The following is a 22656-nucleotide window of genomic DNA, read 5'->3' as shown; positions in this document are numbered from 1 at the left end:
ATGCCAGCAGGGTAACGGGCAAAAGATAAGTTTCAGCTTCGTGGTATCCACAACTGACATAACTGCACAACCTCATTCAACCAAATGGAATCTCCAACCTGGATGGAAAAGGACAAGAATTTTGCAGTTTTCTTCTTCTTTAATTAATTAATGTTAATAGTATGGAAGCGAGCCCTCTCTGGCCCACCATGTTTGCACTGACGATCAAACACCCATCTACATAAATCCTGACATCGCACCATGATGGGGCCAATTGTAGCCAATTATTTGCCATCATGTCTTTGCAGGAGAACATGCAAACTCCAGAAATGGAATCAAGTTTATGGTGAAAAGACAGGTCTCTGGAACCACAAGGCAACAGCAGTAACTGCTGCACTACCGTGTGCAGTTAATTAAATGCATTTTAAAAGTGATGAGAAAGAATGGAAAGACAGCACAAGCTGTCAGAAGTCCTTCAGGGTGATGCAGGGAGAGGAGGCCAGGATTTGCTGCCTGACCTTATCCACTAACATTTCTATCTGGTGTTACAGCCTTAGCTATAGCATCACAAAACTCTTAGAACAATCTGCAGATAGATGAGCCCAAAAGCAAGTGCCAAGTCATGCACAGTCGGTTACTTCATTGAGAAGCGAGTAAATATTTGAAAAACAGGAAGGTAAATGGGATGTGAGTATAATTTTAGAGAATCATTCCATTTAATGAACAGAATATAATAGTTTGCATTTATTACTTTTTTAAACTTAATTACATATACCTATGGTATTTTAAAATTAAATCAACAATCATTAATTCTTGTGCTCATTTGTGGTCTCAATTTACATTGAAATTCTGCATTCCTTTTCTTTGCTACATTATCAAAGTGCTTTAGGATTTTAAATAATATTTGAACTGCAACTGTTTAAATTATCTAAACCATATTTAAGTGCTAAAGAATTACTTTAAGACAGTCACTGATCTGCTCACTTCATTTAATGTCTGTTTGAGGGTAGGTTACCACAAAATATATAGTGTTCCAAAAATATAGAGAATTAGTGGCAGAACATGACAGAAAATGAGGAACTGGAAGGAAAATACATATTGAGAGCCACTAAAGATTTGAGTTCAGGTACTTTTCTGGTAACAATAAAAAAATGTAACATTTTGTTATCACAATCATCAACTTGCTAATGCCTCCGCTCACAAAATTTAAAAATGTGTTACAATGCAAAATGCATACTTTGGGAATGTGCATTTTCTTGTCAAAATACATGCTTTCAACTATTACAGAATGTTTTAACCCTTGCTGAAAAATAATTGGTCAGATATGGAATTCCCCAATTTTATTTTATTGTCTGTTAAAGAAACCTTTGAGCAACTTCTTCAGGTGAGCCTCTATTTTTCTTTAAAATGCTGATTACAGTGGTCATGTAGCTAACTCTACAAGTGCCTGATCAGTTTACAGCAGTCAGTTGTCATGAGGAAGATCAGCTAACAAGACCTTTTCCAATTGTACTGTAAATTTTAGAGGGTTGGATGGTAACAACAAGCTTCTCAGTAACTTGATGTCATTTCTGAAGACTGCAAATAATAGCATACAATCTTGTTTGGGGGATACTAAACTAGTTGTTCATAATTTACTCTTGGGTGCAGCAACAGTTAAACCACAAGCCCGGTTCTCAAATTACTAAAGGCTAATAACAGCTTTCAGATGCAGATGTATCCATCATCTGTCTGTAAGGATTTAGATAGATGGTTATATTCTTCTCCAACAGTACCCACGGATGGTTTATCAATACACACCAAATAAATTTCAGTGCATTTTTGCAATACAAAAATAGCTATAAAGAATGCATTCACAATATAAGAGCAGAATGAGCATCTCTACTTTTAGTGTGAATATTGAATGTATCTACAGTGCTCTAAGAACTTAACCACAAATCACAAAAGTACACACTAACTAGCTCTTCCTGAATAATCCCAAAACAGGTCTACTTTGCATCACAGATTTATTATAGCTGGTATACTTCACATCATGTTTGTGCAAGTCAATAAACTTAGAATACAGACACGATTACAGAGATTATCTTGCTCTGAATTTTAAGTTCAAATGTTCACTTAATTCCCCAAATTTAATTGGTTGTGCAGAATTATACAAATAAAGTGCAATATAAAAAGTTTCAAATTGTTTACAGAAATGGAATCAAGGTAGTTTCCTGCTTTTCCTTCTCTTCAAATGAAGAATAAAGTCAACTGTTCCCATATGGATCACCTTATTAAAAAAAGACAACAGGTAAAGGTTAATTTTGTGAACTTTTCCTTATTCCAGAACTTTGCCGAATACTGTAACATTGCAGGACTTCAGATGGCCCCATGACCATAAAATAAATTCTTCTGTGTACAGGTCTCAAGAGAATGCAGGACGGCAAAGTTCAAAGGAGAAATGGCATTGTTCTTGGTCACTTTGTATAGTAAAAAGACGTAACAGGCACCTAATACAGTATTAACTCAGGAATGCCAAGGCTCCCTGCAATAATCCCAATATTCCATGATAAGACATGTAGACCAAGTCTGCGATGCTGCTATTCTGTAGAATTCAGTAACTTATTCCCAGCTACCAATGAGCCAAAGAGAAGCAATTTCATCGCAAATTTAGTACCTGTATCTTTAACAAATGAAACAAGACCCCAGAATTTTCTAAACATTTGTCAAAATTAAAACGTTTGGCCACTGGTAGGTTCCACTTTGGTGGATGGAGTGGAGGTGCTCAATGAAGTGGTCCCCCAATTTATGATTGGAATACTAAAAAAATACTAGCCTAGTATCGTCAGCACCAGACTTTGAGGCAAATGGTCCCGGGTTCAAATCTGGCTGGTTCCTTGCACACTTTCCATTCCTGCTGGGTTGAGCGTCAAGCTAGCAACTCTGACTTTTTCCTGTCAGTTACAGGAAAAGTCAGATCAATTAACCCATTTTAAAAACTGTATATATTCCTTTCCGCGCTATGTGGTAAACTGTACGGCTCTTTGGCATTTTCTTAGTGCTTGTCCTTTTTTTTTAAAGGAGACCAAGTTGTAAGCCAAGGCTCAATCCTGCACAGATGGAAACTGCAAGGAACTAGTCAGATTTGAACCAGGACCATTTGCCTCAAAATCTGGTGCTGATGTACTACACCACCAGCTGGCTTTTTTTAGTATTAGTTCCCATCATAAATTGGGGGATCCCTTTGTCAAGCGCCTCCATCCACCAAAAGCAGAACTTCCCAGTGGCCAAACATCTTATTGCTGATTCCCATCCCTGTTCCAACATGTTAGTTGGTCCATGACCACCTCTTGTGCCATGACGAGGTCACGTCACCCTCTGGGTGGAGTAGCAACACCTTATATTCTGTCTTGTGTAGCCTCCAACCAGCTGGTAAGAATATCAATTTCTTCCTCTGGTTAAAAAAAGGTACCTTCTCCCTCCTCCTATTCCCCTCTCTGGCCTCTTACCTTGTCTCATCTGCTCGTCATCTCCCCCTTGGGTCCCCTCCTCCTTAGATCCACTCTCCTCTCCCATCAGATTCCTTCCTCTCCAGCCCCTTTAACTTTCATATACACCTGGCTTCACGTATCACCTTCCAGTTATCCTGTCCCCTCCCTCCACCTCTTCATTCTGTCATCTTCCCCCTTTCTTTCCAGTCCTGAAAAAGTGCCACAGTCCAAATGTCGAACTGTTCATTTCCATAGATGCTGCCTGACCTGCTGAGTTCCTCCAGCATTTCGTGTGTGTTGCTTCAGCCTATTTTTAAAAAAAAATTTCTGTTCACCAGAGAGCAGTAACAATAAAAGTTTTTGGAAGAAAATCACTGACTTGTTTGACTTCTTAGCTAATAATGGTTTCTACTATTGATGTAAAATATTATGGTATTGCTTTGTTCACTGACAGCTGATCCTGCAAATGGTATGGTGAATTTTAAGTCTGCAGTATTAGTAAAGAAGCAAGGGAAATAACTCACTGCATCCCATCACAATCGAGAAATTCTGCAGATGTTGGAAATCCAAAGCAACACACATCCAAAGGAACTCAGTCAGCCAGTCAGGCATCAGGCCAGGAAAAGAGTATAGTCAACATTTTGGGCCTGGCCTGAAACATCAACTGTGCACTTTTCAATAGATGCTGCCTGGCCTGCTGATTTCCTCCAGCATTTTGTATGTGTCACTGTATCCCATAACCGTTATTCAGAAACCAGGTGTCACACAGTCCTTTTCAGAAGTTGTCTTAAATTGAGTTACCTTAGCCACCTACAATCCAACACATTCCTCTCAGCTACTTTATTAATACTAGTTTGATAACCTTTGTGCAAATAAACACTTACTCAGTACATTTCGCTTACACAGGGGGCAAGTCTGTTGAAGTAGCAACCAAGGATCAACACAGTCCCTGTGAAACTCATGTAGACAAGGTAGTACTCGCAAACACTAGAAATAAAAAAATCATACAAACTCGTGTTACTCTTCTTTGAATAAAAAAAAGCTGAATCAAACATCCTTAATTTTCTTCTAACAGTAATTTTAATCAATTAACATGCTCAATAAATTTACTAAATAACCCTCAAACATCTTAGTCTGGCTTAAATACATTATTAGCTTGTACCATAACCTCATCCAGTTAAGGGAAGCCAAATCATAAAGAATAAAAAAGATATACAGAAGACTTAAATGGTGTGAATATCAAATAAAGATGCACAATAGTTTGAAAATTTCAGAGATTTTTGACATTTCAACAGAAAAATCAGATTTTCATAATGGTCTGAAGGTTCAACCAGAAACCAATGTCCAGGATTTTGCTGTTAGAAGCACTCATTGCAGATCTTGAAGAAAACTTTTCATAAATAGCTTTCATTCTCTGTACCATGGACTTCCCCTTTTCTAACATTTAAATCAAGGAGATCTCCATTCCACAGTTTGAGAAGCCAATCACATTGAACACTCACAGCAAATTAATAAGTGAAGAAATCACTTGAAGAATTCACCTTTGCTCCATCTGCAACAAAAGATGGGATTTCCTGGTAGCTACTCATTTTAACTCGACTTCCCATTCCCTTTCCAACATGTCGATTCTTGGCCTCCCCTACTGCTGCAGTGAGGGCACTCTCAGGCCGGAAGAGCAATACCTCATCTACAGTCTGGGTACACTCCAACCAGATGGCATGAAGCTTCTGCTAATTTCATCCCCTTCCCTCTCTCCTTTTCCTTTCCTCATTCTGGTTTCCCTCTCAGCCCTTTCCTTCTTACCTGCCCATCACATTCCTCTGACCCTTTCTTCCATGGTCCACTGTCTTCTCCTATCAAATTCTTTTTTTAACCCTTCCTGTCTTTCACCCATCACCTCCCAGCTTTTTACTTCATTCCCCCTGCCCCAACCACCCATCTTTCATCTACCACCCACCAGCTTGTGCTCCCTTTCCCCCACCTTATCAGGCATCTTGCCCCTTCCTTTGCAATCCTGTAACGGTGACTGTTCATTCCCCTCCGTAGAAGTTGCCTGACATGCTGAGTTCCTCCTTTGTGTTGTGCATGTTGCTCAAGATTTCCAGTATTTGCAGAATCTCATGTTTATGCAGTGAAGAATTCTTATACGGCAAACAATACTTTATAAGTGAGAAAACCAAAACATACAGGAGATTAAGGCAAAAGTTTAAATAACTTAATATCAATCTTACAATATTGATCTGAGGGAAGTATTTCCACGCACAGATAACTTAAAAGGGGCTGTCAATCGATTATTATGACTTAGTAACACTCATACTACATACAATAAAGAATAGCATTTTCATAATGCCTTACAGTGAGAATTATTTGTATTATATTTCTAATTCTCATCAATTCATTTGATTCCTAGGAACTTACAACTGAAAATACTAGTAGGAACCGACTCCTATATCCTAAGGAGTAGCAGATCACTGACAGAAACATCCACATTTCCATATTTAACTGTATCTGTGTATATTGGTTTCACAATACAAGGTCATTGTTGACTTCATAGGTTACTATTAAATCACAGCTAGTGTTTTAACTCTCAATTTAAAGTCACTGAGCTATTAACCCATTGTGATGCTCAACAGCAAAATGTAACCAAATTAAAAATCTAAAAATGTGAAAGTTAACATTTCAATCATTTGTGTCCTTATATGATGAAAATGAAACACACCTGATTTTTATGGAATTCTTCCAAGCACACTGCACAATTCTCATGTTCTTGTGACTGTGTTTTCTGTCTTTTGTTTGGAAAATATTTCCTTGTTTTCAATGCTGATAGCTGCTTTAATATTTGTTGCTTCAAGCTCATCTATAAATATTTGAACAGAGAAATCATTATTCTCGTTAAAATAGTACTCAGTTAAATTGTAAAACAGATTTCATTGGCCTGAGAAGTATTTACTCTCACTTTTACTTCAGCAGAGAACTACAAGCAAGGATCGTTTCTTACGTTAACAGATCTCTAACTTCCATACCTGTACATTATAGCATGGAGATTAGAGACAAGCTGGAGGTCATATTAGCACATTTGACCTCCTTCATCACTCCCTGACTCTGCACTGAGACAAGACATTGATTACAAATGTGTTGGAAGTTCAGTGGGCAGGACATACTTCGCATCTAGCTACTCAACATTACACCAGGCGTGGTTAATATGGCATTAAACCATTCATTTGAATTGGTTCGTCAACCTTGACCGTAAAGCTAAGACTGAGCATGTGTTGGTTTTGATTTAAACTTTAATTATTTTTAAGTAAATGTAAATTTCTTTCAGCAGCTTGTGCTGAAAGAAATTTACATTTTACAAGAAATTATTTTAATCTATTTGAATATCAGAGATCAAAACAGTGCAAAGGCCTTTTATAGAAGCAAGATATCAAAATAACCATCAAGGCAGTCAGGAACAGGACTGCCAGATCAGGTGGCTGCTTGCTGCCCACTCTGTTTCATAGATTGGCTATGGCAATGACAGACAGGCCTTCAGTTCAGTCAGAACTGCAGGAAGCTGTGAGAAAAGTTTGGTGATACAAAAAATGATTGACAGGCCAGATTAATTCCTTAAAGCCATTAACATTATGTCAGATAAACTCCACAAATTCGCCAAGTACTAAATACAATTTCTCATCTTTATATTTTTAAACATATTTAAAGTCCCATTTTCCCTGACTCAAAAATTACAAAAATAATTTATTATAAAACCCATTTATACAATTGCATCTTTAAGCACAGCTTAGTCTGTTTACACAGGGTCGCAACACAAACCTCCAAATCTTCAGTGCTTGACTCATAGTGTCTATACTGCCACTGGGCCTGCACAATGACTCCAGTACATAAGATTAAACCCACCAACAGGATAGTGTTCCACAGCTGATGTAGATATTTCTGCAAAGGAAAATAAAATACATTCCTCAAACCACAAATGAGACAACATAATTAACTATAGTTTAAAATATTTTGTTTGATTGGAATGCATTAAGTTTCTCACTTATGACCTTGTGAGTCAGTTTCTATTTTATTTTATTAAGCTGTTCTCAATTTTAAGTTATTTGAAATATTTTGGCTTCTTACTGAACACCTCATCAACCAATGCAGAGCACTAGTGATGACAGATCTATAATCCACACAATAATTCAGAAACAATTACTAACGGCGACATGGTGAGCATTACGCTATTACACTGCCACCAACCCAGCTTCAATTCTGCCGTTGTCTGTAAGGAGTTTGCACATTCTCGCTAGATCCCTCCCACATTCCAAAGACATACGGGTTAGGGTTAGTAAGTTGTGGACTTGCTATGTTAGCACCTGAAGCATGCTAACACTTGCAAACTACCCCCAGCACATCCTTGGATTGTGTTGGTTGCTGAAGCAAGCACCACATTTCACTGCCTGTTTTGCTGTACATGTGACAAATAAAGCCAATCTTTATGTTATTTAACAGCACTATAATCTCACACTGTCTCTTGGTTTTTCTTACTTTTTACTGAAAAGGGTGCTACACCAGAAATGAATATCTTCTTCAAGCAAGTCTGCAAAGATATTATTTCATTCCTTACCTGAACCTGAGAGCTATTCTCTCCTGTACAAATAACTCCTTGCCATTCCCCATAAAGTCCGCCTCGTGAACGCCCACAGGTTGACCACAGTGTTAATGTTACTCCCTGATAGTAATGAGAAAGATGATTATTAAAACCATTTTACATGACAGGCATCTCGACAAAAATAAAGTTTATTGTCCACTTATAACTGCTCCTCAGAGTTAAAGGTGAACCACTCAGTGGATTGTTGCAGTCCTCTGGTTAAGGTACTGTTTCAAATGGGAGGGAGTTCTTGAGCTTCAGTGCCATTGAAGGACAACTATGCATTTCCAAATCATTGAGGTTACATTTAGTGGGATTACTAGGTGTTCATTGCCTTCTTAGTAGCAGAAGCATACCAGTCTCCACACTTGTGAGGAGGACTCAGCGAAGTTGGTCATGATCAAATTCAGGTTTGGTGCATTTCATGTTTTGCCACATTTCATGTTTTGCCACAGAATGCACTGTTGACAGAATGTGGACTCTGAGCCAAAGGCAATGGTGTAGCTTTACATCAAATTAAGACATATACAGCAGGGCAAATTACGTGTTGCAAACGTACTCTGTGGCAGTTAATGAAAACCACCTTGATCCACAGAGAATAAGTGGTATATGGACTACCCAGCAGTAGAAAGGAATCTAGTATATATGTATACTGAGATGGATAGACACAGGTTTCCGTAACTAGGAGTACAAGGCAAGAGGATAGTGATTTGTCTGCCCCATGATAGGTTAAAGGACATCTCAGGGCAGGAGAGGAACATGGAGTAGAAGGGGGCGGATCCAGTCATAATTTTCCATGTGAGAACTAATAACAGAGATGGGGAAAAGGATGTTGTGCTAAACGAGCAGAAAAATTGTAGTGGCAGAAATGAATTGTGTGGCAGAAGCTGGCCCTTGTACAGAGGAAAGAGGAAACCACTCCTTTGGGATAGATTTCCTTTGAATTGGGTTTGGAGCAGCATTCGGGCTGTAAATATATTTCATACAGCACATTCAGGCGAGTGAAAAGTTTGGAAAGAAAAAAGGAGAGTACAAGATAAATGGGTGATAAATTCCATGATGATAATGAAAATCTGTCAGGAGAAGACAGTATATACAAGCATTAGAATTTACTGTCTTGTGTAGAGGAGATATTAATTTGATAAAAATACAAAATTGAAGACATTTCATCTGAAGGCACATGCAACAACTTAGATAAATTCATGACACAAATAAAATAAATAGGTAGAACCATTTTATAATTATTCAGGAATTAAACTGCTATCTTTAAATGAAATAAATTAACATACCAGATCATTCTGAATTATGCTTTTAAAAGTTATTTTAGCAGATGCACGAAGACCACTGCAATTAAAAAAATGAAAAACACTTTTTGTATGCTTGTATCATAGTTCATTTACATAAAAATTAGGATATTATGCTCAGCACAATTTGCCCTAATCTCCAGTTAAGATATCTGCTGCATTATTAAAGAGCAGCAAGAATTCTACTGAATATCCTTAGTATTACTAAGGATCCCTCCCATTCATCCAGCATCCTCTTTTACTTTCTACCATCAGGCAGGAGACTCCGAAGCACAAAAACAAGAACTGTCAGGATGGGAAACAGTTTCTTCCCCCAGGCTATTAGGCTTCAGAACTCCCTGCCGCATCGTATTCGAAGTGTCACTGGTTAATCTGTTCCGTTTCTTGCAATATTTAATATTAATGCACTTTAGTTTGTTATTTATATGTGATTCATCTGTAGATTTTATCCCTAACTCCGTAAGTTATTGTGTGTTATATGTACCACTATGCTTTACACCCTGGTTCAGAGAAAGGTTTTTATATACATTATATGGTTATATACATGTATATAGTTAAATGACAATAAACTTGACTTAACTGTACATCTTCAATAATGCAAAAATGTACTCCCAACTTTAAAACAGTAATTTAATAACCCATTGATACTCTTGAACTATGACAGATCTCAAAAGCAGAATTAGTATTTGTAGGTTGAGATGTAGGTCAACACTGCTATAAAAATCAATATTTTTCTGCTGTCTGGAGAATATGTAATGACTCAAAGGTTTTGACTTAAGTGCTAAGTTTTCAGGATTACCCATACAAAAACTCATCAATGAACTAATACTTCCTGTTTCTCTATTCAGAGCAGACAGGACTAGGGCACATTTTCTTCCTTTGTACTGTACACTGTGGTACAGAGGGGTTGCGTTCCAAGAAGACCATTCGTATCACAATTATCTTATAATGCGAACCCATGACAAAAACTGACAAAATCTGTTGCTTTTTTCACAGTTCATATTTATTTAGTTATTTTTCCCCTCACATAAATTTCCTTAAGGAAATTTTTATTTCCCTTTTCAATTCAACCAGCAAGAAAATGTTGAGATTAAGAGAAAAGACAACACAGTTAATTCTAGTTAATTGGGCTGTCAGTTAATTCAGGCAACAGCTTATTTGGGACAAATCTTAAAGAATCAAAAATAAATAAAAAGCCGGGATATCCTTCATATATTTGGGACACTATGCCACTTAATTGGGACATGAGACTGTTGCTGAACAGTTTCTAATGCCAGTCACATGCACTTGTGTGGCTGTTAGACACTACACAATGCTTTGAGCGAAGAGTTTTTATATATTGTCAGTTGAATGTGTTTGTGTTCAAAAAGCAGTGATTTTTGTCACTGACAGTTGGCATGAAATAAGCAGTAAGACAATTCAGAACTCTTTTGCTCACTGTGGTTTCAAGCATTCAGAATTGGAGATGCAAGAAACGGCTGTTGGTGAAAATAAAACAATTTTACACTTCAACAAGTTAGAAACTACAAAGAACTTAAGGGTATCGACAATCATCTTGAATTTTCCAATGATTTGGAGGATCCAGTTGTTGAAAGCATTGTATGAAAGTGGTCCCACTAGGTGTCGCAATCATTTTGTTCATTAACAGTCAAAAAAACATGGCTGCATACACTGAATGAATTTTTCCATCAATAACTACTAGAAACTAACAGTTTTATAGTACTGTAGTGGTATTGATAGTATTCTAATTTCTTCCATATTTAATTTAAATGCCTAATTTGTTATTCAGTTAAATGATAGTTTGTCTTTTTTATACACCTTTTTAACTATTTCCATAGAACTTCAGCTGATTGGGACAGCTGCTTAATTGGGCCAAAATGGGTCCTGATGTGTCCCAATTAACTGGAATCCAAGGTATTCTTTCAGCCATCCTCATTACTTCCTAGATGAATTTAGTAAGGCGTTGATTGTGTGATAGAAAATGCTACAGTCATTGCACCAGTGAGGTGAGAAAAGGGGAAAATAACACTGTACCAGTCAAAAAAAAAGAACCATACCATTAAGCAAAAAAAAGTGGGTATTAATGTGTTAACTTTTCAAGACTAAAGTCATAAGATGAACTATATAATGACTTAAAAATTAGAAAAAGTGTCTTGGAGTTATCTTGTACTTAAATAAGTGGATTTATTTGGAAAAAATACTTCCTAGCATAATATGAAAATATTTCAGACTGACCACAATGCTAAATGTAAATGAGATTCACTTAATACAATTGAACACCATCATGTATTGGCTCACCTTAATAAGGCTCCCAGAAGTTTGGTTACATTTTCAGAGCTTTGCATTACAACCACAGGTTTCGAAAGCACTTGGGAGATGTCCATCTTAATAAGAATTTTTGAAATCTCTCATTATGATAACAACATGCACAAATACACAAGTTTCAGAACATTTCACAACTATCATCTGATTAGAAAATTGCTGCATCTTCTTACATTCTTCATAAAATTAAGGCTGAATTGCTATTTGTTTCTGGATTTATCAAGTAATATTAAAACAAATCAGTGCAAAACTAAATAACTGTATATTTAGACAATTCAACTGGAATATGTAGATCACAGTGAATAAAATGTGTGTAACTAAAAAAGTTACCTCAGTGAAGGTGTTTTGATTTAAAACCAAAATAAACAGGGCTGATGCTCCCAAAACAAGGGCTCTCTTCATCTGCAAAAAAAAAAGTCACCTTTCACCTGAACTATTAGAAAGCACATTTTGGCATCAAGACTGACAAAATACACAACTATAAAACATCAGATTAACAGGCTTTAGGCTTTGCTGTAAATGATTATACACTTTTCTTAAATATACAAACCACCATCTGCTTTTATTTTTAATTGCGATCTGAAATTATAAAGTATATATTATTTAACTGGAAAGACCTGCTGATTCTATTCATCAAATTTGAAGTTCAGGTAAGGGTTCAGTGACGAATATAACTTGCTGAACAAGAATTGGGATTAATATACAAGCTAATAATAAATTATCAAAGAAGCAAATTCAATCTTAGAAAAACTTAAAATAATAGACCTATATCCTTAACAATTTATGCAAAGTCATGCCATTAAACATCTTTGCAGGGGCAAAGTTGTGTTTACAGCTTATCAATTCAACATTGAATAAGTAAGGCAAAGCTGAAACATTATCTTGGCAATCAATTCAACAAATATTAGTCTATAAACCTATTCTGACTTGAGTTACTCAGAACTGGAGGAACTCAGCAGGTCAGGCAGCATCTATGGAAGTGAATCAACATTACACAATAAATGAACTTCTCTATATTTCTCATATATTTCATTGTACTGCTGCCGTAAAGTTATCAAGTTTCATGACATTTGCTAGTGAGATTGAATCGGATTCCGAAACAGTCAATGTTTCAGGCCGAGACCCTTTTCAGGAAACAAGTTAACGGCTTTAGAAGATCTTAAAATCCGAACAGCAATTTCAGAATATTTGTTTTGTTTGATTGAAGGTTCTTGTATTTAAAATGATAATATTCAGCTTTAAATGCACCCAAGAAAAATGATTACAAGCAAAAAGATTTAAAAGATCCTTGAGGATGAAACAAATACAACAATCTTCCTTGAATAATATAATTGACAGTAGATTGAATTTACCAATTTAGATTTGCAAACTATCTTAGATTTACTCAATCACGGAATGTGGTATGGTCAGAATTTAAGGCCCATCTCCAATCGCCATTGAGAAGGCAGATACAAACTGCTTTCCTAAACTGCTTCCAGTCTGCGGAGCCAGGAAGATGTCCCGGGTTTGATGATAGAGCAGCAAATCCTTAAGTGAAGAGGGTATGTGGCGTGAAGGGGAATTGAGCCATAGTGATGTACCCATCTTGCTGCTCCAATACTTGTGCCAAGTGGCAGAAGAACAGCACCTAGGAAGTGGTTTTGCTGCGTTCCTGCATGCTTGACAACTAATCAAGTATTCATTTTAAACTTTTAAATGAGTATTATTTGTGCTATGTTTGGGTGGGTGGGGAAGAGAATTTTATCATGTTTTTAAAATACAGCACAAGAAGAGAAAAGGCATTTGGGAACCACAATGTAAGCTGCTCCTCACAGAATATCTGTTAAATACCTGTTAAAGTAGCAGTCATTGACCGCCCAGTGATTAAATATACTCATTGCCCTTTGAACACAGCTGTTTCTTGAAGTTGTGTGCCATTAATGCTATTTGTCATTTACAACACACAACAATACAGGAATTGGGACCTTCAACCAATAATGTCAGTGCCAACCATGATGCCAATTTAAACTAATCCCATCGAATGCACATGGTCTACATCCCGTCTGCCTGTTCATCTGCCTTTTGAAACATTGCTATGGTACTTGCTTCCACTACTATCCCTGACAGCATGTTCTAAGCATCTACTATACTCCGTAACAAAATCTTAACTCATGATCTCCTTTAAACTTTTCCCCTTTCACCATAAACCTATGCTCCCTTGTATTTAACATTTCCACCCTGGGGATAAAACTGTATCTATAGCTCTCGTAAATTTTATATGCATGTTGTCTAACAGCCTCCAATCATAGGAAACAATTCAAGTTTGTCCAACCTTTACTTGTAGCTAATGCTCTCTAAGCTAGTCAACATCCTGGTGCATCTTTTCTGCACTCTCTCCAAAACCTCCACATCCTTTCTGAATATAGCAATCAGAAATTTGCACAATACTTCAAATGTGGCCGAACCAGAGTGCAACATAACATTTTTTTAAAATAATCAATGCCCCCACAACAATGAAAATTAAGTTGTATATCTTCTTTACCACCCTATATACTGGTATTCCCACTTGCAAGGAGCTATGGATGTGCACCCAAAGATCCCCCTCTACATCAGTGATCCTCTACATCAATGATCCCAACAGCCTTTGCCACTTATTGCATATTTCACATTAAATGTGATCTCCCAAAGCAAAGCACTCCACACTAGCTAAGATTAAGCTACATCTGCCATGTATCTTCCCATATTTCCAAATGATCTATATCCTGTTGTTTCCTCACTATCCACAACTCTTAATTTTTTTGTGTTGTCTGCAAACTTACTAATCAGCTCAGCTGTATTTTGACCAAGTCATTTCTATCTCACAAATAAAAGTTGTCCCTGTTGAATACCACTGATCGAAGACCTCAAGTCAGACTAACATCTCTCCATTACTACACTCTGTCTTCTATGGCGAAGTCAATTTTTTAATCCCATCTACCAAATCTCCTTCGATCCCATGTGTTGTAACGTTCTAGGTCAGTCTACTATGATTTAAAGTCCAATTCTACAACAGCCACTGCCTTATCCTGACAAGCATCCTCGTCAGCTTCTCAAAGCTATCAAGCTATCAATACCCCAACACAACGCCATACTGACTATTCCTAATAAATCCATACTTTTACAAAATAACTTTATCCCAAAGAATCTTCTCCAGTAACCTCCGTCATATTCCATGCCAAATATGAATGCAGTAATGAAATATGGACATTTACAGAGCTAATAACTTAAGAACACCAATTTTTGAATGGCATCTAAATTCCCACATATGATATAACACGCCTATGGACAAATCCTTACAGGATTTGCCAGGATCCTGAAATGTTGTCTTTAAGTGAGAAAATTGAACTGAATGGGAAAAAAAACTCATGGAAGTATAGTCCAAATAACAGATAATTTTGTTTAATGAGTGTTAATAACTGTCTTGCACCAATAATACTGATTTATAGTCTCCTATTAGTTCAACCGTAGTTTAGAGATTTCACAATCAGAACTATGATGGGAAACTCCATCCATATACAATAGGCATAATTAGACAGTTCTCCAAACCTATGGATGTAACTGCACCCTGAACTGAGTTCCTAAAATAAAATTGCTAATTAAGACAAATTTTGTCTTTTTGAAGTATTTGTACCTTATTTCTGATTATTGTACTTTAAAGGGGTCACTTAAAAGGGTCATTAGAAAAGTATATATGATAACTATTGAATCTTGTAACATGACAGTTTTTTTGATACAGAATAACGTGTATAATGAAATTACCTTAGAATGAGGCTGTAGGACTGATTTCTTACAACATATAAAGTATAACAAAAAGGCGAGGACACGTGTAATATCTACAAGTGGGATCTCCTAGTGACCACCCATTTTAATTCCATACTTAGGTTGGAGGAACAACACTTTATATTGTTTAAGTAGACTCCAACCTGATAGCATGAACATCGATTTCTCTAATTTCCAGTAATGCCCCCCACCATCATTTCCCATCCCCTTTTCCCTCTCTTGTCTTGTCTTCTTGCCTGCCCATCGCCTCCCTCTAGCGCTCCTCCCTCCTTTTACTTTCTTCCATGGCCTTTTGTCTCTTTCGCCAATCAACTTCTCAGTTCTTTGCTTCATCACTACCCCTCCAAGTTTCACCTATCACCTGGTGTTTCCCTCTCCCCTGCCCCCACCTTTTAATTTATTCCTCATATTTTTTCATCCAGTCCCGCCGAAGGGTTTCAGCCTAAAACGTCAGCTGTATATTTTTTCCCCATAGATGCTGCCTGACCTGCTGAATTCCTCCAGCCGTGTGTGTGTGTGTGTTGGATTTCCAGCATTTTCAGATGTTTTTTTGTTTGTAATATCTACTGGAGTGGAGGTCAGAACAGTATTTACATAAGCATGAAAGTCCAGAGGGTTAATTTCTACATAGTATACCACTCTGCACTTAAGAATTACAAAATATGGTTTAGCAAGCTTATTTCAAAATTAAAAGCACATTGTGATACTTGCCTTACTGATAACTGCAGCAGCAAATGATTCCTGTTTGCTACTTCCTTTTTTTTCAACCTGGTCTTCATCAACAGAAACAACTCCAATCCATTTCTCTCCCTTGTTTGGCTGGATATCCAATGGCTCATCTTTAACCTTAAAATAACCAATAACCTCTGCTTTATTTACAAAAAAATCTGAAAGCTGGGGAAAATTGTATTAAAATAGTGCTTTAAGAAATTTGAAATGCAATACTTCACCATACATGCTCAATATTATTCTAGTACAATAAAAAAAACATAATTCAAGGCAGTTTCCCTTTGAAATGCAAACATATTATCTAGTAAGTAACTTTCTGAAGCATCTACACAAGAATTTTTTATATATAGCTCTACGAAACATGAACTCACATTTTATATGGAAATACCAAGCCACCTTCATAACTTGATTGCCCTAATACTGAGAGGTTTAATCATTTTTACACACACACACATAGTAGATTTCTTTTAATTGGTTGGGCCAACAGTTAATAGGGGCAGCCACTTATTTGGGACAGATCTTAAAGAACAAAAACCAATCAAGAAAATAGCCAGGATTTCCTTTGTTTATGTTTGACACTGTGTTGCTTAATTGGGACAGGAGACTAGCTGAATACTTTCTAACTAGTTATGTGCATTTGTGTGGCTGCTTGACACTAAGTGACATTTGTGTTCAAAAAGCTGTGAATTTTTGTCACTGATAGTTGGTGAGAAATAAGCAGTAAGGCAATTCAGAATTGTTTTGCCCAGGAGATGCCAGGAACAGCCATGAGAGTAAATGATACCATTTCACTACTTCAACAAGTTAGGAACTACAAGGAATCTGAAGGTATTGACAATCATCCTGAATGCTAGAATGAAAATAAAAAATTGCAATATGCAGTCCTTGAAAGCATTGTATGAAGGTAGTTCATCATCTGCACTGAGTTTGTTCATTTACAGTCAATCAAAAGAACAGGGCTGTATACACTGAATGAATTCATCTGTCAATTACTATTAGGAACCAATACATAGTTTTATAGTACTATAATAATATCAGTAATATTTTAATTTGTTCTGTATTTCATTTAAATGCATAATTTGTTACTCAGTTAAATGACAGTTTGCCTTTTTTACACCTTTCTATTTCCATGAAACTTTGGCTAATTGAAGCAGCCACTTAATTGGCCAGAATTCACTATCTTTATTCCAAAGAAAGAAGAAAGCATGCAAGGGAGCTGGCTGGATTTGAACTCGGGAGCTAATGCCACTACATCACCAGCTGGCTGAATAAAAACTGTCCATTAACCAAAACCCGACCTACAATATATCAGCCAAAGGATGAGCAGTGATAGCCTGTGACCTGCTTTTAGATTATTCAGAACAAGCAAACATATTCTGTGATACTCTGGTTAATTAACTTTGTAGTTACATGGCGCAAAGCAGCAGCCTCTAGCCAATCAGAAATTTTAATCGCTTTCTTCTGAAATGCCAGATGAAGTAATGCCTTAAGATGCTATCAAATTCTCGTAACATTTTTTAAAACACAATGCACATATTGCAGAACGCACACCAGGGCAGGGTTTCCCAACCTTTTTTAATGCCATGGACCAATACCATTAAGCAAGGGGTCTGCAAACCCCAGGCTGGGGACCCTTGCAACAGAGTCTGTCCAAGATACAGGTGAAAAGTGCAGACTTCTGACTGATTTGAGATCAGCAAGTTGCAATGGATTAACCACAATGGAAGTATTAAAAGGCTGATGGACAGTCAAGGTGGGTTAGTTTCTCATTATGCATTGAAGGTTTGTGAACAATCATAAACCATTAAACTATATCATTTAAAAAAATACATTTATGTTTTCCCACAGGCTAATAAAAGAAAGTCCACAAGCCAATTAAGTCAGGACACTACAGCCCAGTGGGAGATTGTTGTGGGGCTCCCAAGAAGTTTTTGAAATCATAAAAGCTTACTTTGCAATTAAAATTAAATTAGTATCATCACGGCTGGCCTAATTGCTGAAGTAATTTTTTTTTTAATGAAGTCTGCAAGATTGGAGACAACAGCACAGAAAAGGGACTACAGATGATGGGACTGCAGTAACCAGAAAATTCACATCAACCTGTACTTACAACTGATGTTGTGGACCCAACAGGAAACAGTCTATTGTACATCTCAAGTTCAAAGTTTTCATCGTGAGTATACATTGCTCTCCATGCCTTTAGCATTTTGCCAGTTTTTTTTTACAAGGCCAAGTTGCTAGTTCAATGCTCAACCCAGCACGGATGGGAAGCGTTCAAAGTGCTGGCTGGATTCAAATCTGAAGCCACTCACCTGGAAGTCCAGTGCTGATGCCACTACACCACAGGCCAGCTATGAGCATACATATCCCAGATATAAATGCAATGAAAATTAGCTTTTTGAAGCAGCAGCACAGTACATTAAAAACACGATAAACATAACTTACCTAAATTTATCATGTACAACACACACACACACACACACACACACACACACACACAAAATGCTGGAGGAACTACACAGGCCAGGCAGCATCTATGGAAAAACGTAAAGTTGACATTTCAGGCTGAAACCCTTCACCAGTTGAAACGCTAACTGTAATTTTTTCCCCCATAGATGCTGCCTAGCCTGCTGAGCTCCTCCAGCATTTTGAGTGTGTTGCTTGGATTTCCAGCATTTGCAGATTCTCTCTTGCTTGTAACATGTATAATGAGATTGGATGAACCAGCAATTACATGATTAAAAATCTTTAAGAGCGACATGATAGAATTTCTCATTCTATTTCAGAGTTGCAAATGCAATTCCAAAACTTTAAATAAAAGGCAATTACATTGTGCAAGGTGAAAAGGAAAAAGCAGCTGAACTTACAGATGGGTGGTAATGTGGCTAAGTAGCTTCTAATGTGCCTGTTTTTAGCCTGCAGTCTCTTCAGGGTATTGGAGGTGGACAGGGTCAGTATCTTTAAATTCCTTAGTGTTGTCATATCAGAAGATCAGTCCTGGGACCAGCACCCAAGTGTCATCACAAAGGCGGCACAACAGCACCTCCACTTTCGTAAATTTGCAAAGATTTGGCATGTCATATAAAACTTTGACAAACTTCTGTAGTGGAGAGGACCCTAGCTGGTTGCATCACAATCTGGTATGGAAATGTTAATCTCCAGGATCAGAACAGAAAAGCCATTTATGTGAAGGCTGCACATTTTCCTTATGTCTTCAAGGTCTCCCCCCCCCCCCCATCCTAAAAATATGCTGAATGTCAGTTTAATTTGTGATAAAAATGACCCCTTGTATAGATGTCTGGGAGGACAGAGGGCCTTACTGGGCACGTCTGATAGAATAGTTTATAGGGAAATCAGTAGGAGAATGGGATTGCACCAAGAGGCAACACAGATCTGATGGGCCAAATGGCCTACATTGTAAGCAAATGATAAAATTTGAAATTATGGTGAATTTCTACAGAAAACAAAAACTTCAAATTCCATCTAAGGTCATAAAACATCAAATTGGCTACTCTTCCCTTTGTACACGGGACATTTTAGATCTTTTGAATCAAATTATATTACATCAAGATAGTACATTCTAATATAGGTAGGACAAAAGCTATCCTTTTCCAGTAAATTGCTGCTTGAAAATAACTTGCTCATTAGCTAGTAAGATGGCAACACACACAAAATTCTGGAGGAACTCAGCAGGTTAGGCAGCACCTATGGAAATGAATGAACAGTCAACGTTTCAGGCCGAGACCCTTCTTCAGGATGGGCCCAAAACATCGACTGATTATTCATTTCCTCCAGTATTCTGTATGTGTTGCATTGGATTTCCAGCATCTGCTGACTTTCTCATGTTTATAAGATGCACAGGACTGCTGGAGCACCAGGGAATTGCTGCGGGAGTTTCTCAAGGCAGTGTCCTATGCCCAATCATTTTAAGCTTCTTAATGAAAGGCCTATCTGTCATCATATACAACAAGTGAGAATAATTGCAAATGATTTTAAAAGATTTGAATCCACATATAAAGCCACTTGAGCTTGAGCACAGATGAGTGGTAGGTAACATTCATGGCACACAACTGCTGCGTAATGACCATCTCAACAGCAACAACAAAAAAAAGTATCACTCACCCTTTGAATTTAATAAGTCTGGACTTCCCAGAAACATCCTGGAAATTATCACTGGCTAACAGTTTAAGCTTGGGTGGTGGTGTGGTGATACATCTCCATCAAGGTTCAAAATACATTTAATATCGAAGTTATAAAACTTTGAGATTCGTCTCCTAACAGGCAGCCACAAAACAAAGAAACCCAATGTACAGAGAAAAAAACCTCAGTAAATAGCATCCTGAAATGGAAGTCAGCAAGGGAGTCCCATAGTTCAGTGCAAAGCCCAGTAAACCTCACAGAGGAGCAATCTGAACTGACCTGTCCCTCGCCTCAGGGCCCCAACACCCTGACATTTTCAATCTGGCTAGGTGCCTAAATCTATGACTAAACATCAGGTTGAAGAGCCTCAATACGCTTTGAGGCCTGGACCTCACCACCTCGATTCAGCCTGTAACCGACCTTTCCGATGCAGCACAGTGCGCAAGTCTCCGTCCAAACATTGAGTTCACTTGAATCATTATGGTCTGGGGCCTGGACCTTGTTGCCTCAATTTGGCTTGTAACTGACCTTTCCAGTTAGAGGAGATGCAAGGTACTCCATCCCTCCGCTGGCCTGCAGGTCACCCTTGGGCAAAGTGTCAAGTGAACCCATGGGAGCAGGTGGTGGATGGTTGTATGAGCAGCTGGTTCATATCACAAGTCCTGGTTATGCGACCACTGACACCAGGCAATCTCTGAAGAGTATTGATAATGGCCAGTCTCACCTATCTTGTTAAGACACTGCCCAGAAGGAGGTAATGGCAAACCACTTCTGTAGAAAAATTTGCCAAGAACAATCTGGTCATGGAAAGACAGCGATTGCCCACGTCATTTGACACGATACATATTGAACGAACAAATAACTGCATGAAAAGGCGGCTAGCTGACTATAGCAGAAACAAGATATTCTATGGAAAGCAATGCATCAGCTACAAGAAATTAAAAATTAAAGAGAATATTCTCCAGTTGCCTTGAGGAGTTCAACTCAACAACAGTCTAAGAAACCCAACACCTTTCCAACACAAGTAGCCCATCTGACTCATATTCCATCCACAGCCAGCACAAAATGTACAATCAGCAACTTGCCAAGGCTTCTTCAACAACACTTCCAACTGTCTACCCAGAAGGACAAAGGCACCTAAACTCCACTACCTGCAAGTTCTCCTTCATGACATACTGATCCAACTTGGCACTTCCTCGACTATCACTGAATCTAAATATTATGTCAATTTCTGCTACAGAGACCGCCTCTGTAGAAGATCGTTCGGCATTATTCTGTGAGTAATTAGGATGGTCTATAAAAGCTGCCTTTGTTAGTGACAGCATATTCCAAAAATCAATGAAACAAACAAAAACTCCTCAATTTATAAAGAACATCCTCTGAATAAAATAAAAATTGCAGTTACTGGAGGAAAAAAAGTCTACGCTTCTTTGTCTGTTAACGTAAACACCTTACTGTTCCTTTGGGTATTCCGAAGGTGATCCCAACAAAACACAAATTTTACAAGATCACTAATGTGAAAACATTACTCTAAGCAATCGCATTACTGTTACAGAAAGAAAGACGTACGTTCACTACTGTATTGTACAAAAGCAGCTTGACAAACAATGAGGATTCGTTGGCGAGTACAGCAATTTCCCCCCTCCCCCAATGGAGCGACCAGGATGCACCCACAAAATTGTAACAAATAATGTGCCAACAATACTTTAAAAAGATGACTTTAGATGTGAGGTATTACTAGAGGGTGCAGAGATGATGTCAAGTATTTGTGGCATTTTTTTAAGAACCAGAGAAAAGGATAGCCAACTCACAATAAAACTGCAAATTTCAGAGAACTGGGCGAAGAGAGAAAAGGGTGGAGGATATAGACAGACACCAAAATGAGAGCATTTGCGTTAACATTTTATGCATCGGACATCCACAAAGGGACGCAATGCAACACTTACTAATATTAAGCTTCCTTCTAAGCTGTCCTGGTTATGTTTGGGAAAGGAGCCCAGCCGCTCGTTACCTTGGCCGGGGTTGTCAGGCCCGCTGCCAAGGGCTAACACGGTACCCTGCAGACGATAGTTGCTGCCCGACTTGAAGCCAAGCTCTGCGGACCAGCCTCTCCGGGAATCCATCAGCAAAACGTCCACCAACGCCACCTTCTCAGCTGCCGCCGCACACCAACGCAGGAAGCAGCCGGCGAACAGTAAATAAAAGCCGTGCCGCTGACCAGTGCCCGCCACCATCTTCCCTCCGCCCAAAACAGGTCGCCTGCCAATCAAAGCGCATCGCTTTCCGG

At 38.0% G+C, this 22656-nt stretch overlaps 1 protein-coding gene across 2 annotated transcripts; it reads right to left on the bottom strand.

The window, feature by feature from the left end:
- Nucleotides 1-1659: 1659 nt before the first annotated feature.
- On the bottom strand, nt 1660-22635 carry rnf215 (ring finger protein 215). Of its 2 annotated transcripts, none has more exons than XM_059988110.1 (10): nt 22316-22635; nt 16212-16346; nt 12033-12104; nt 11679-11764; nt 9366-9420; nt 8053-8157; nt 7260-7379; nt 6169-6306; nt 4334-4436; nt 1660-2248 (listed from the first exon to the last, which is right to left on the bottom strand). In XM_059988110.1, exons 1-10 carry the CDS (start codon nt 22601-22603, stop codon nt 2226-2228), a joined length of 1125 nt encoding a protein of 374 aa, XP_059844093.1. In that variant the 5' UTR covers nt 22604-22635; the 3' UTR covers nt 1660-2225. The 2 variants fall into 2 exon arrangements, with proteins under 2 accessions (XP_059844093.1, XP_059844094.1); XM_059988111.1 differs by having other exon boundaries at nt 16212-16366; nt 22381-22635.
- Between the last annotated feature and the right edge of the window lie 21 nt (nt 22636-22656).

This window comes from Hypanus sabinus, chromosome 13 (assembly GCF_030144855.1).
Source record: "Hypanus sabinus isolate sHypSab1 chromosome 13, sHypSab1.hap1, whole genome shotgun sequence".
NCBI lineage: Eukaryota > Metazoa > Chordata > Chondrichthyes > Myliobatiformes > Dasyatidae > Hypanus > Hypanus sabinus.
Note: the sequence above shows the minus strand (reverse complement) of the source record. Positions and strands in the feature narration are given on the sequence as shown.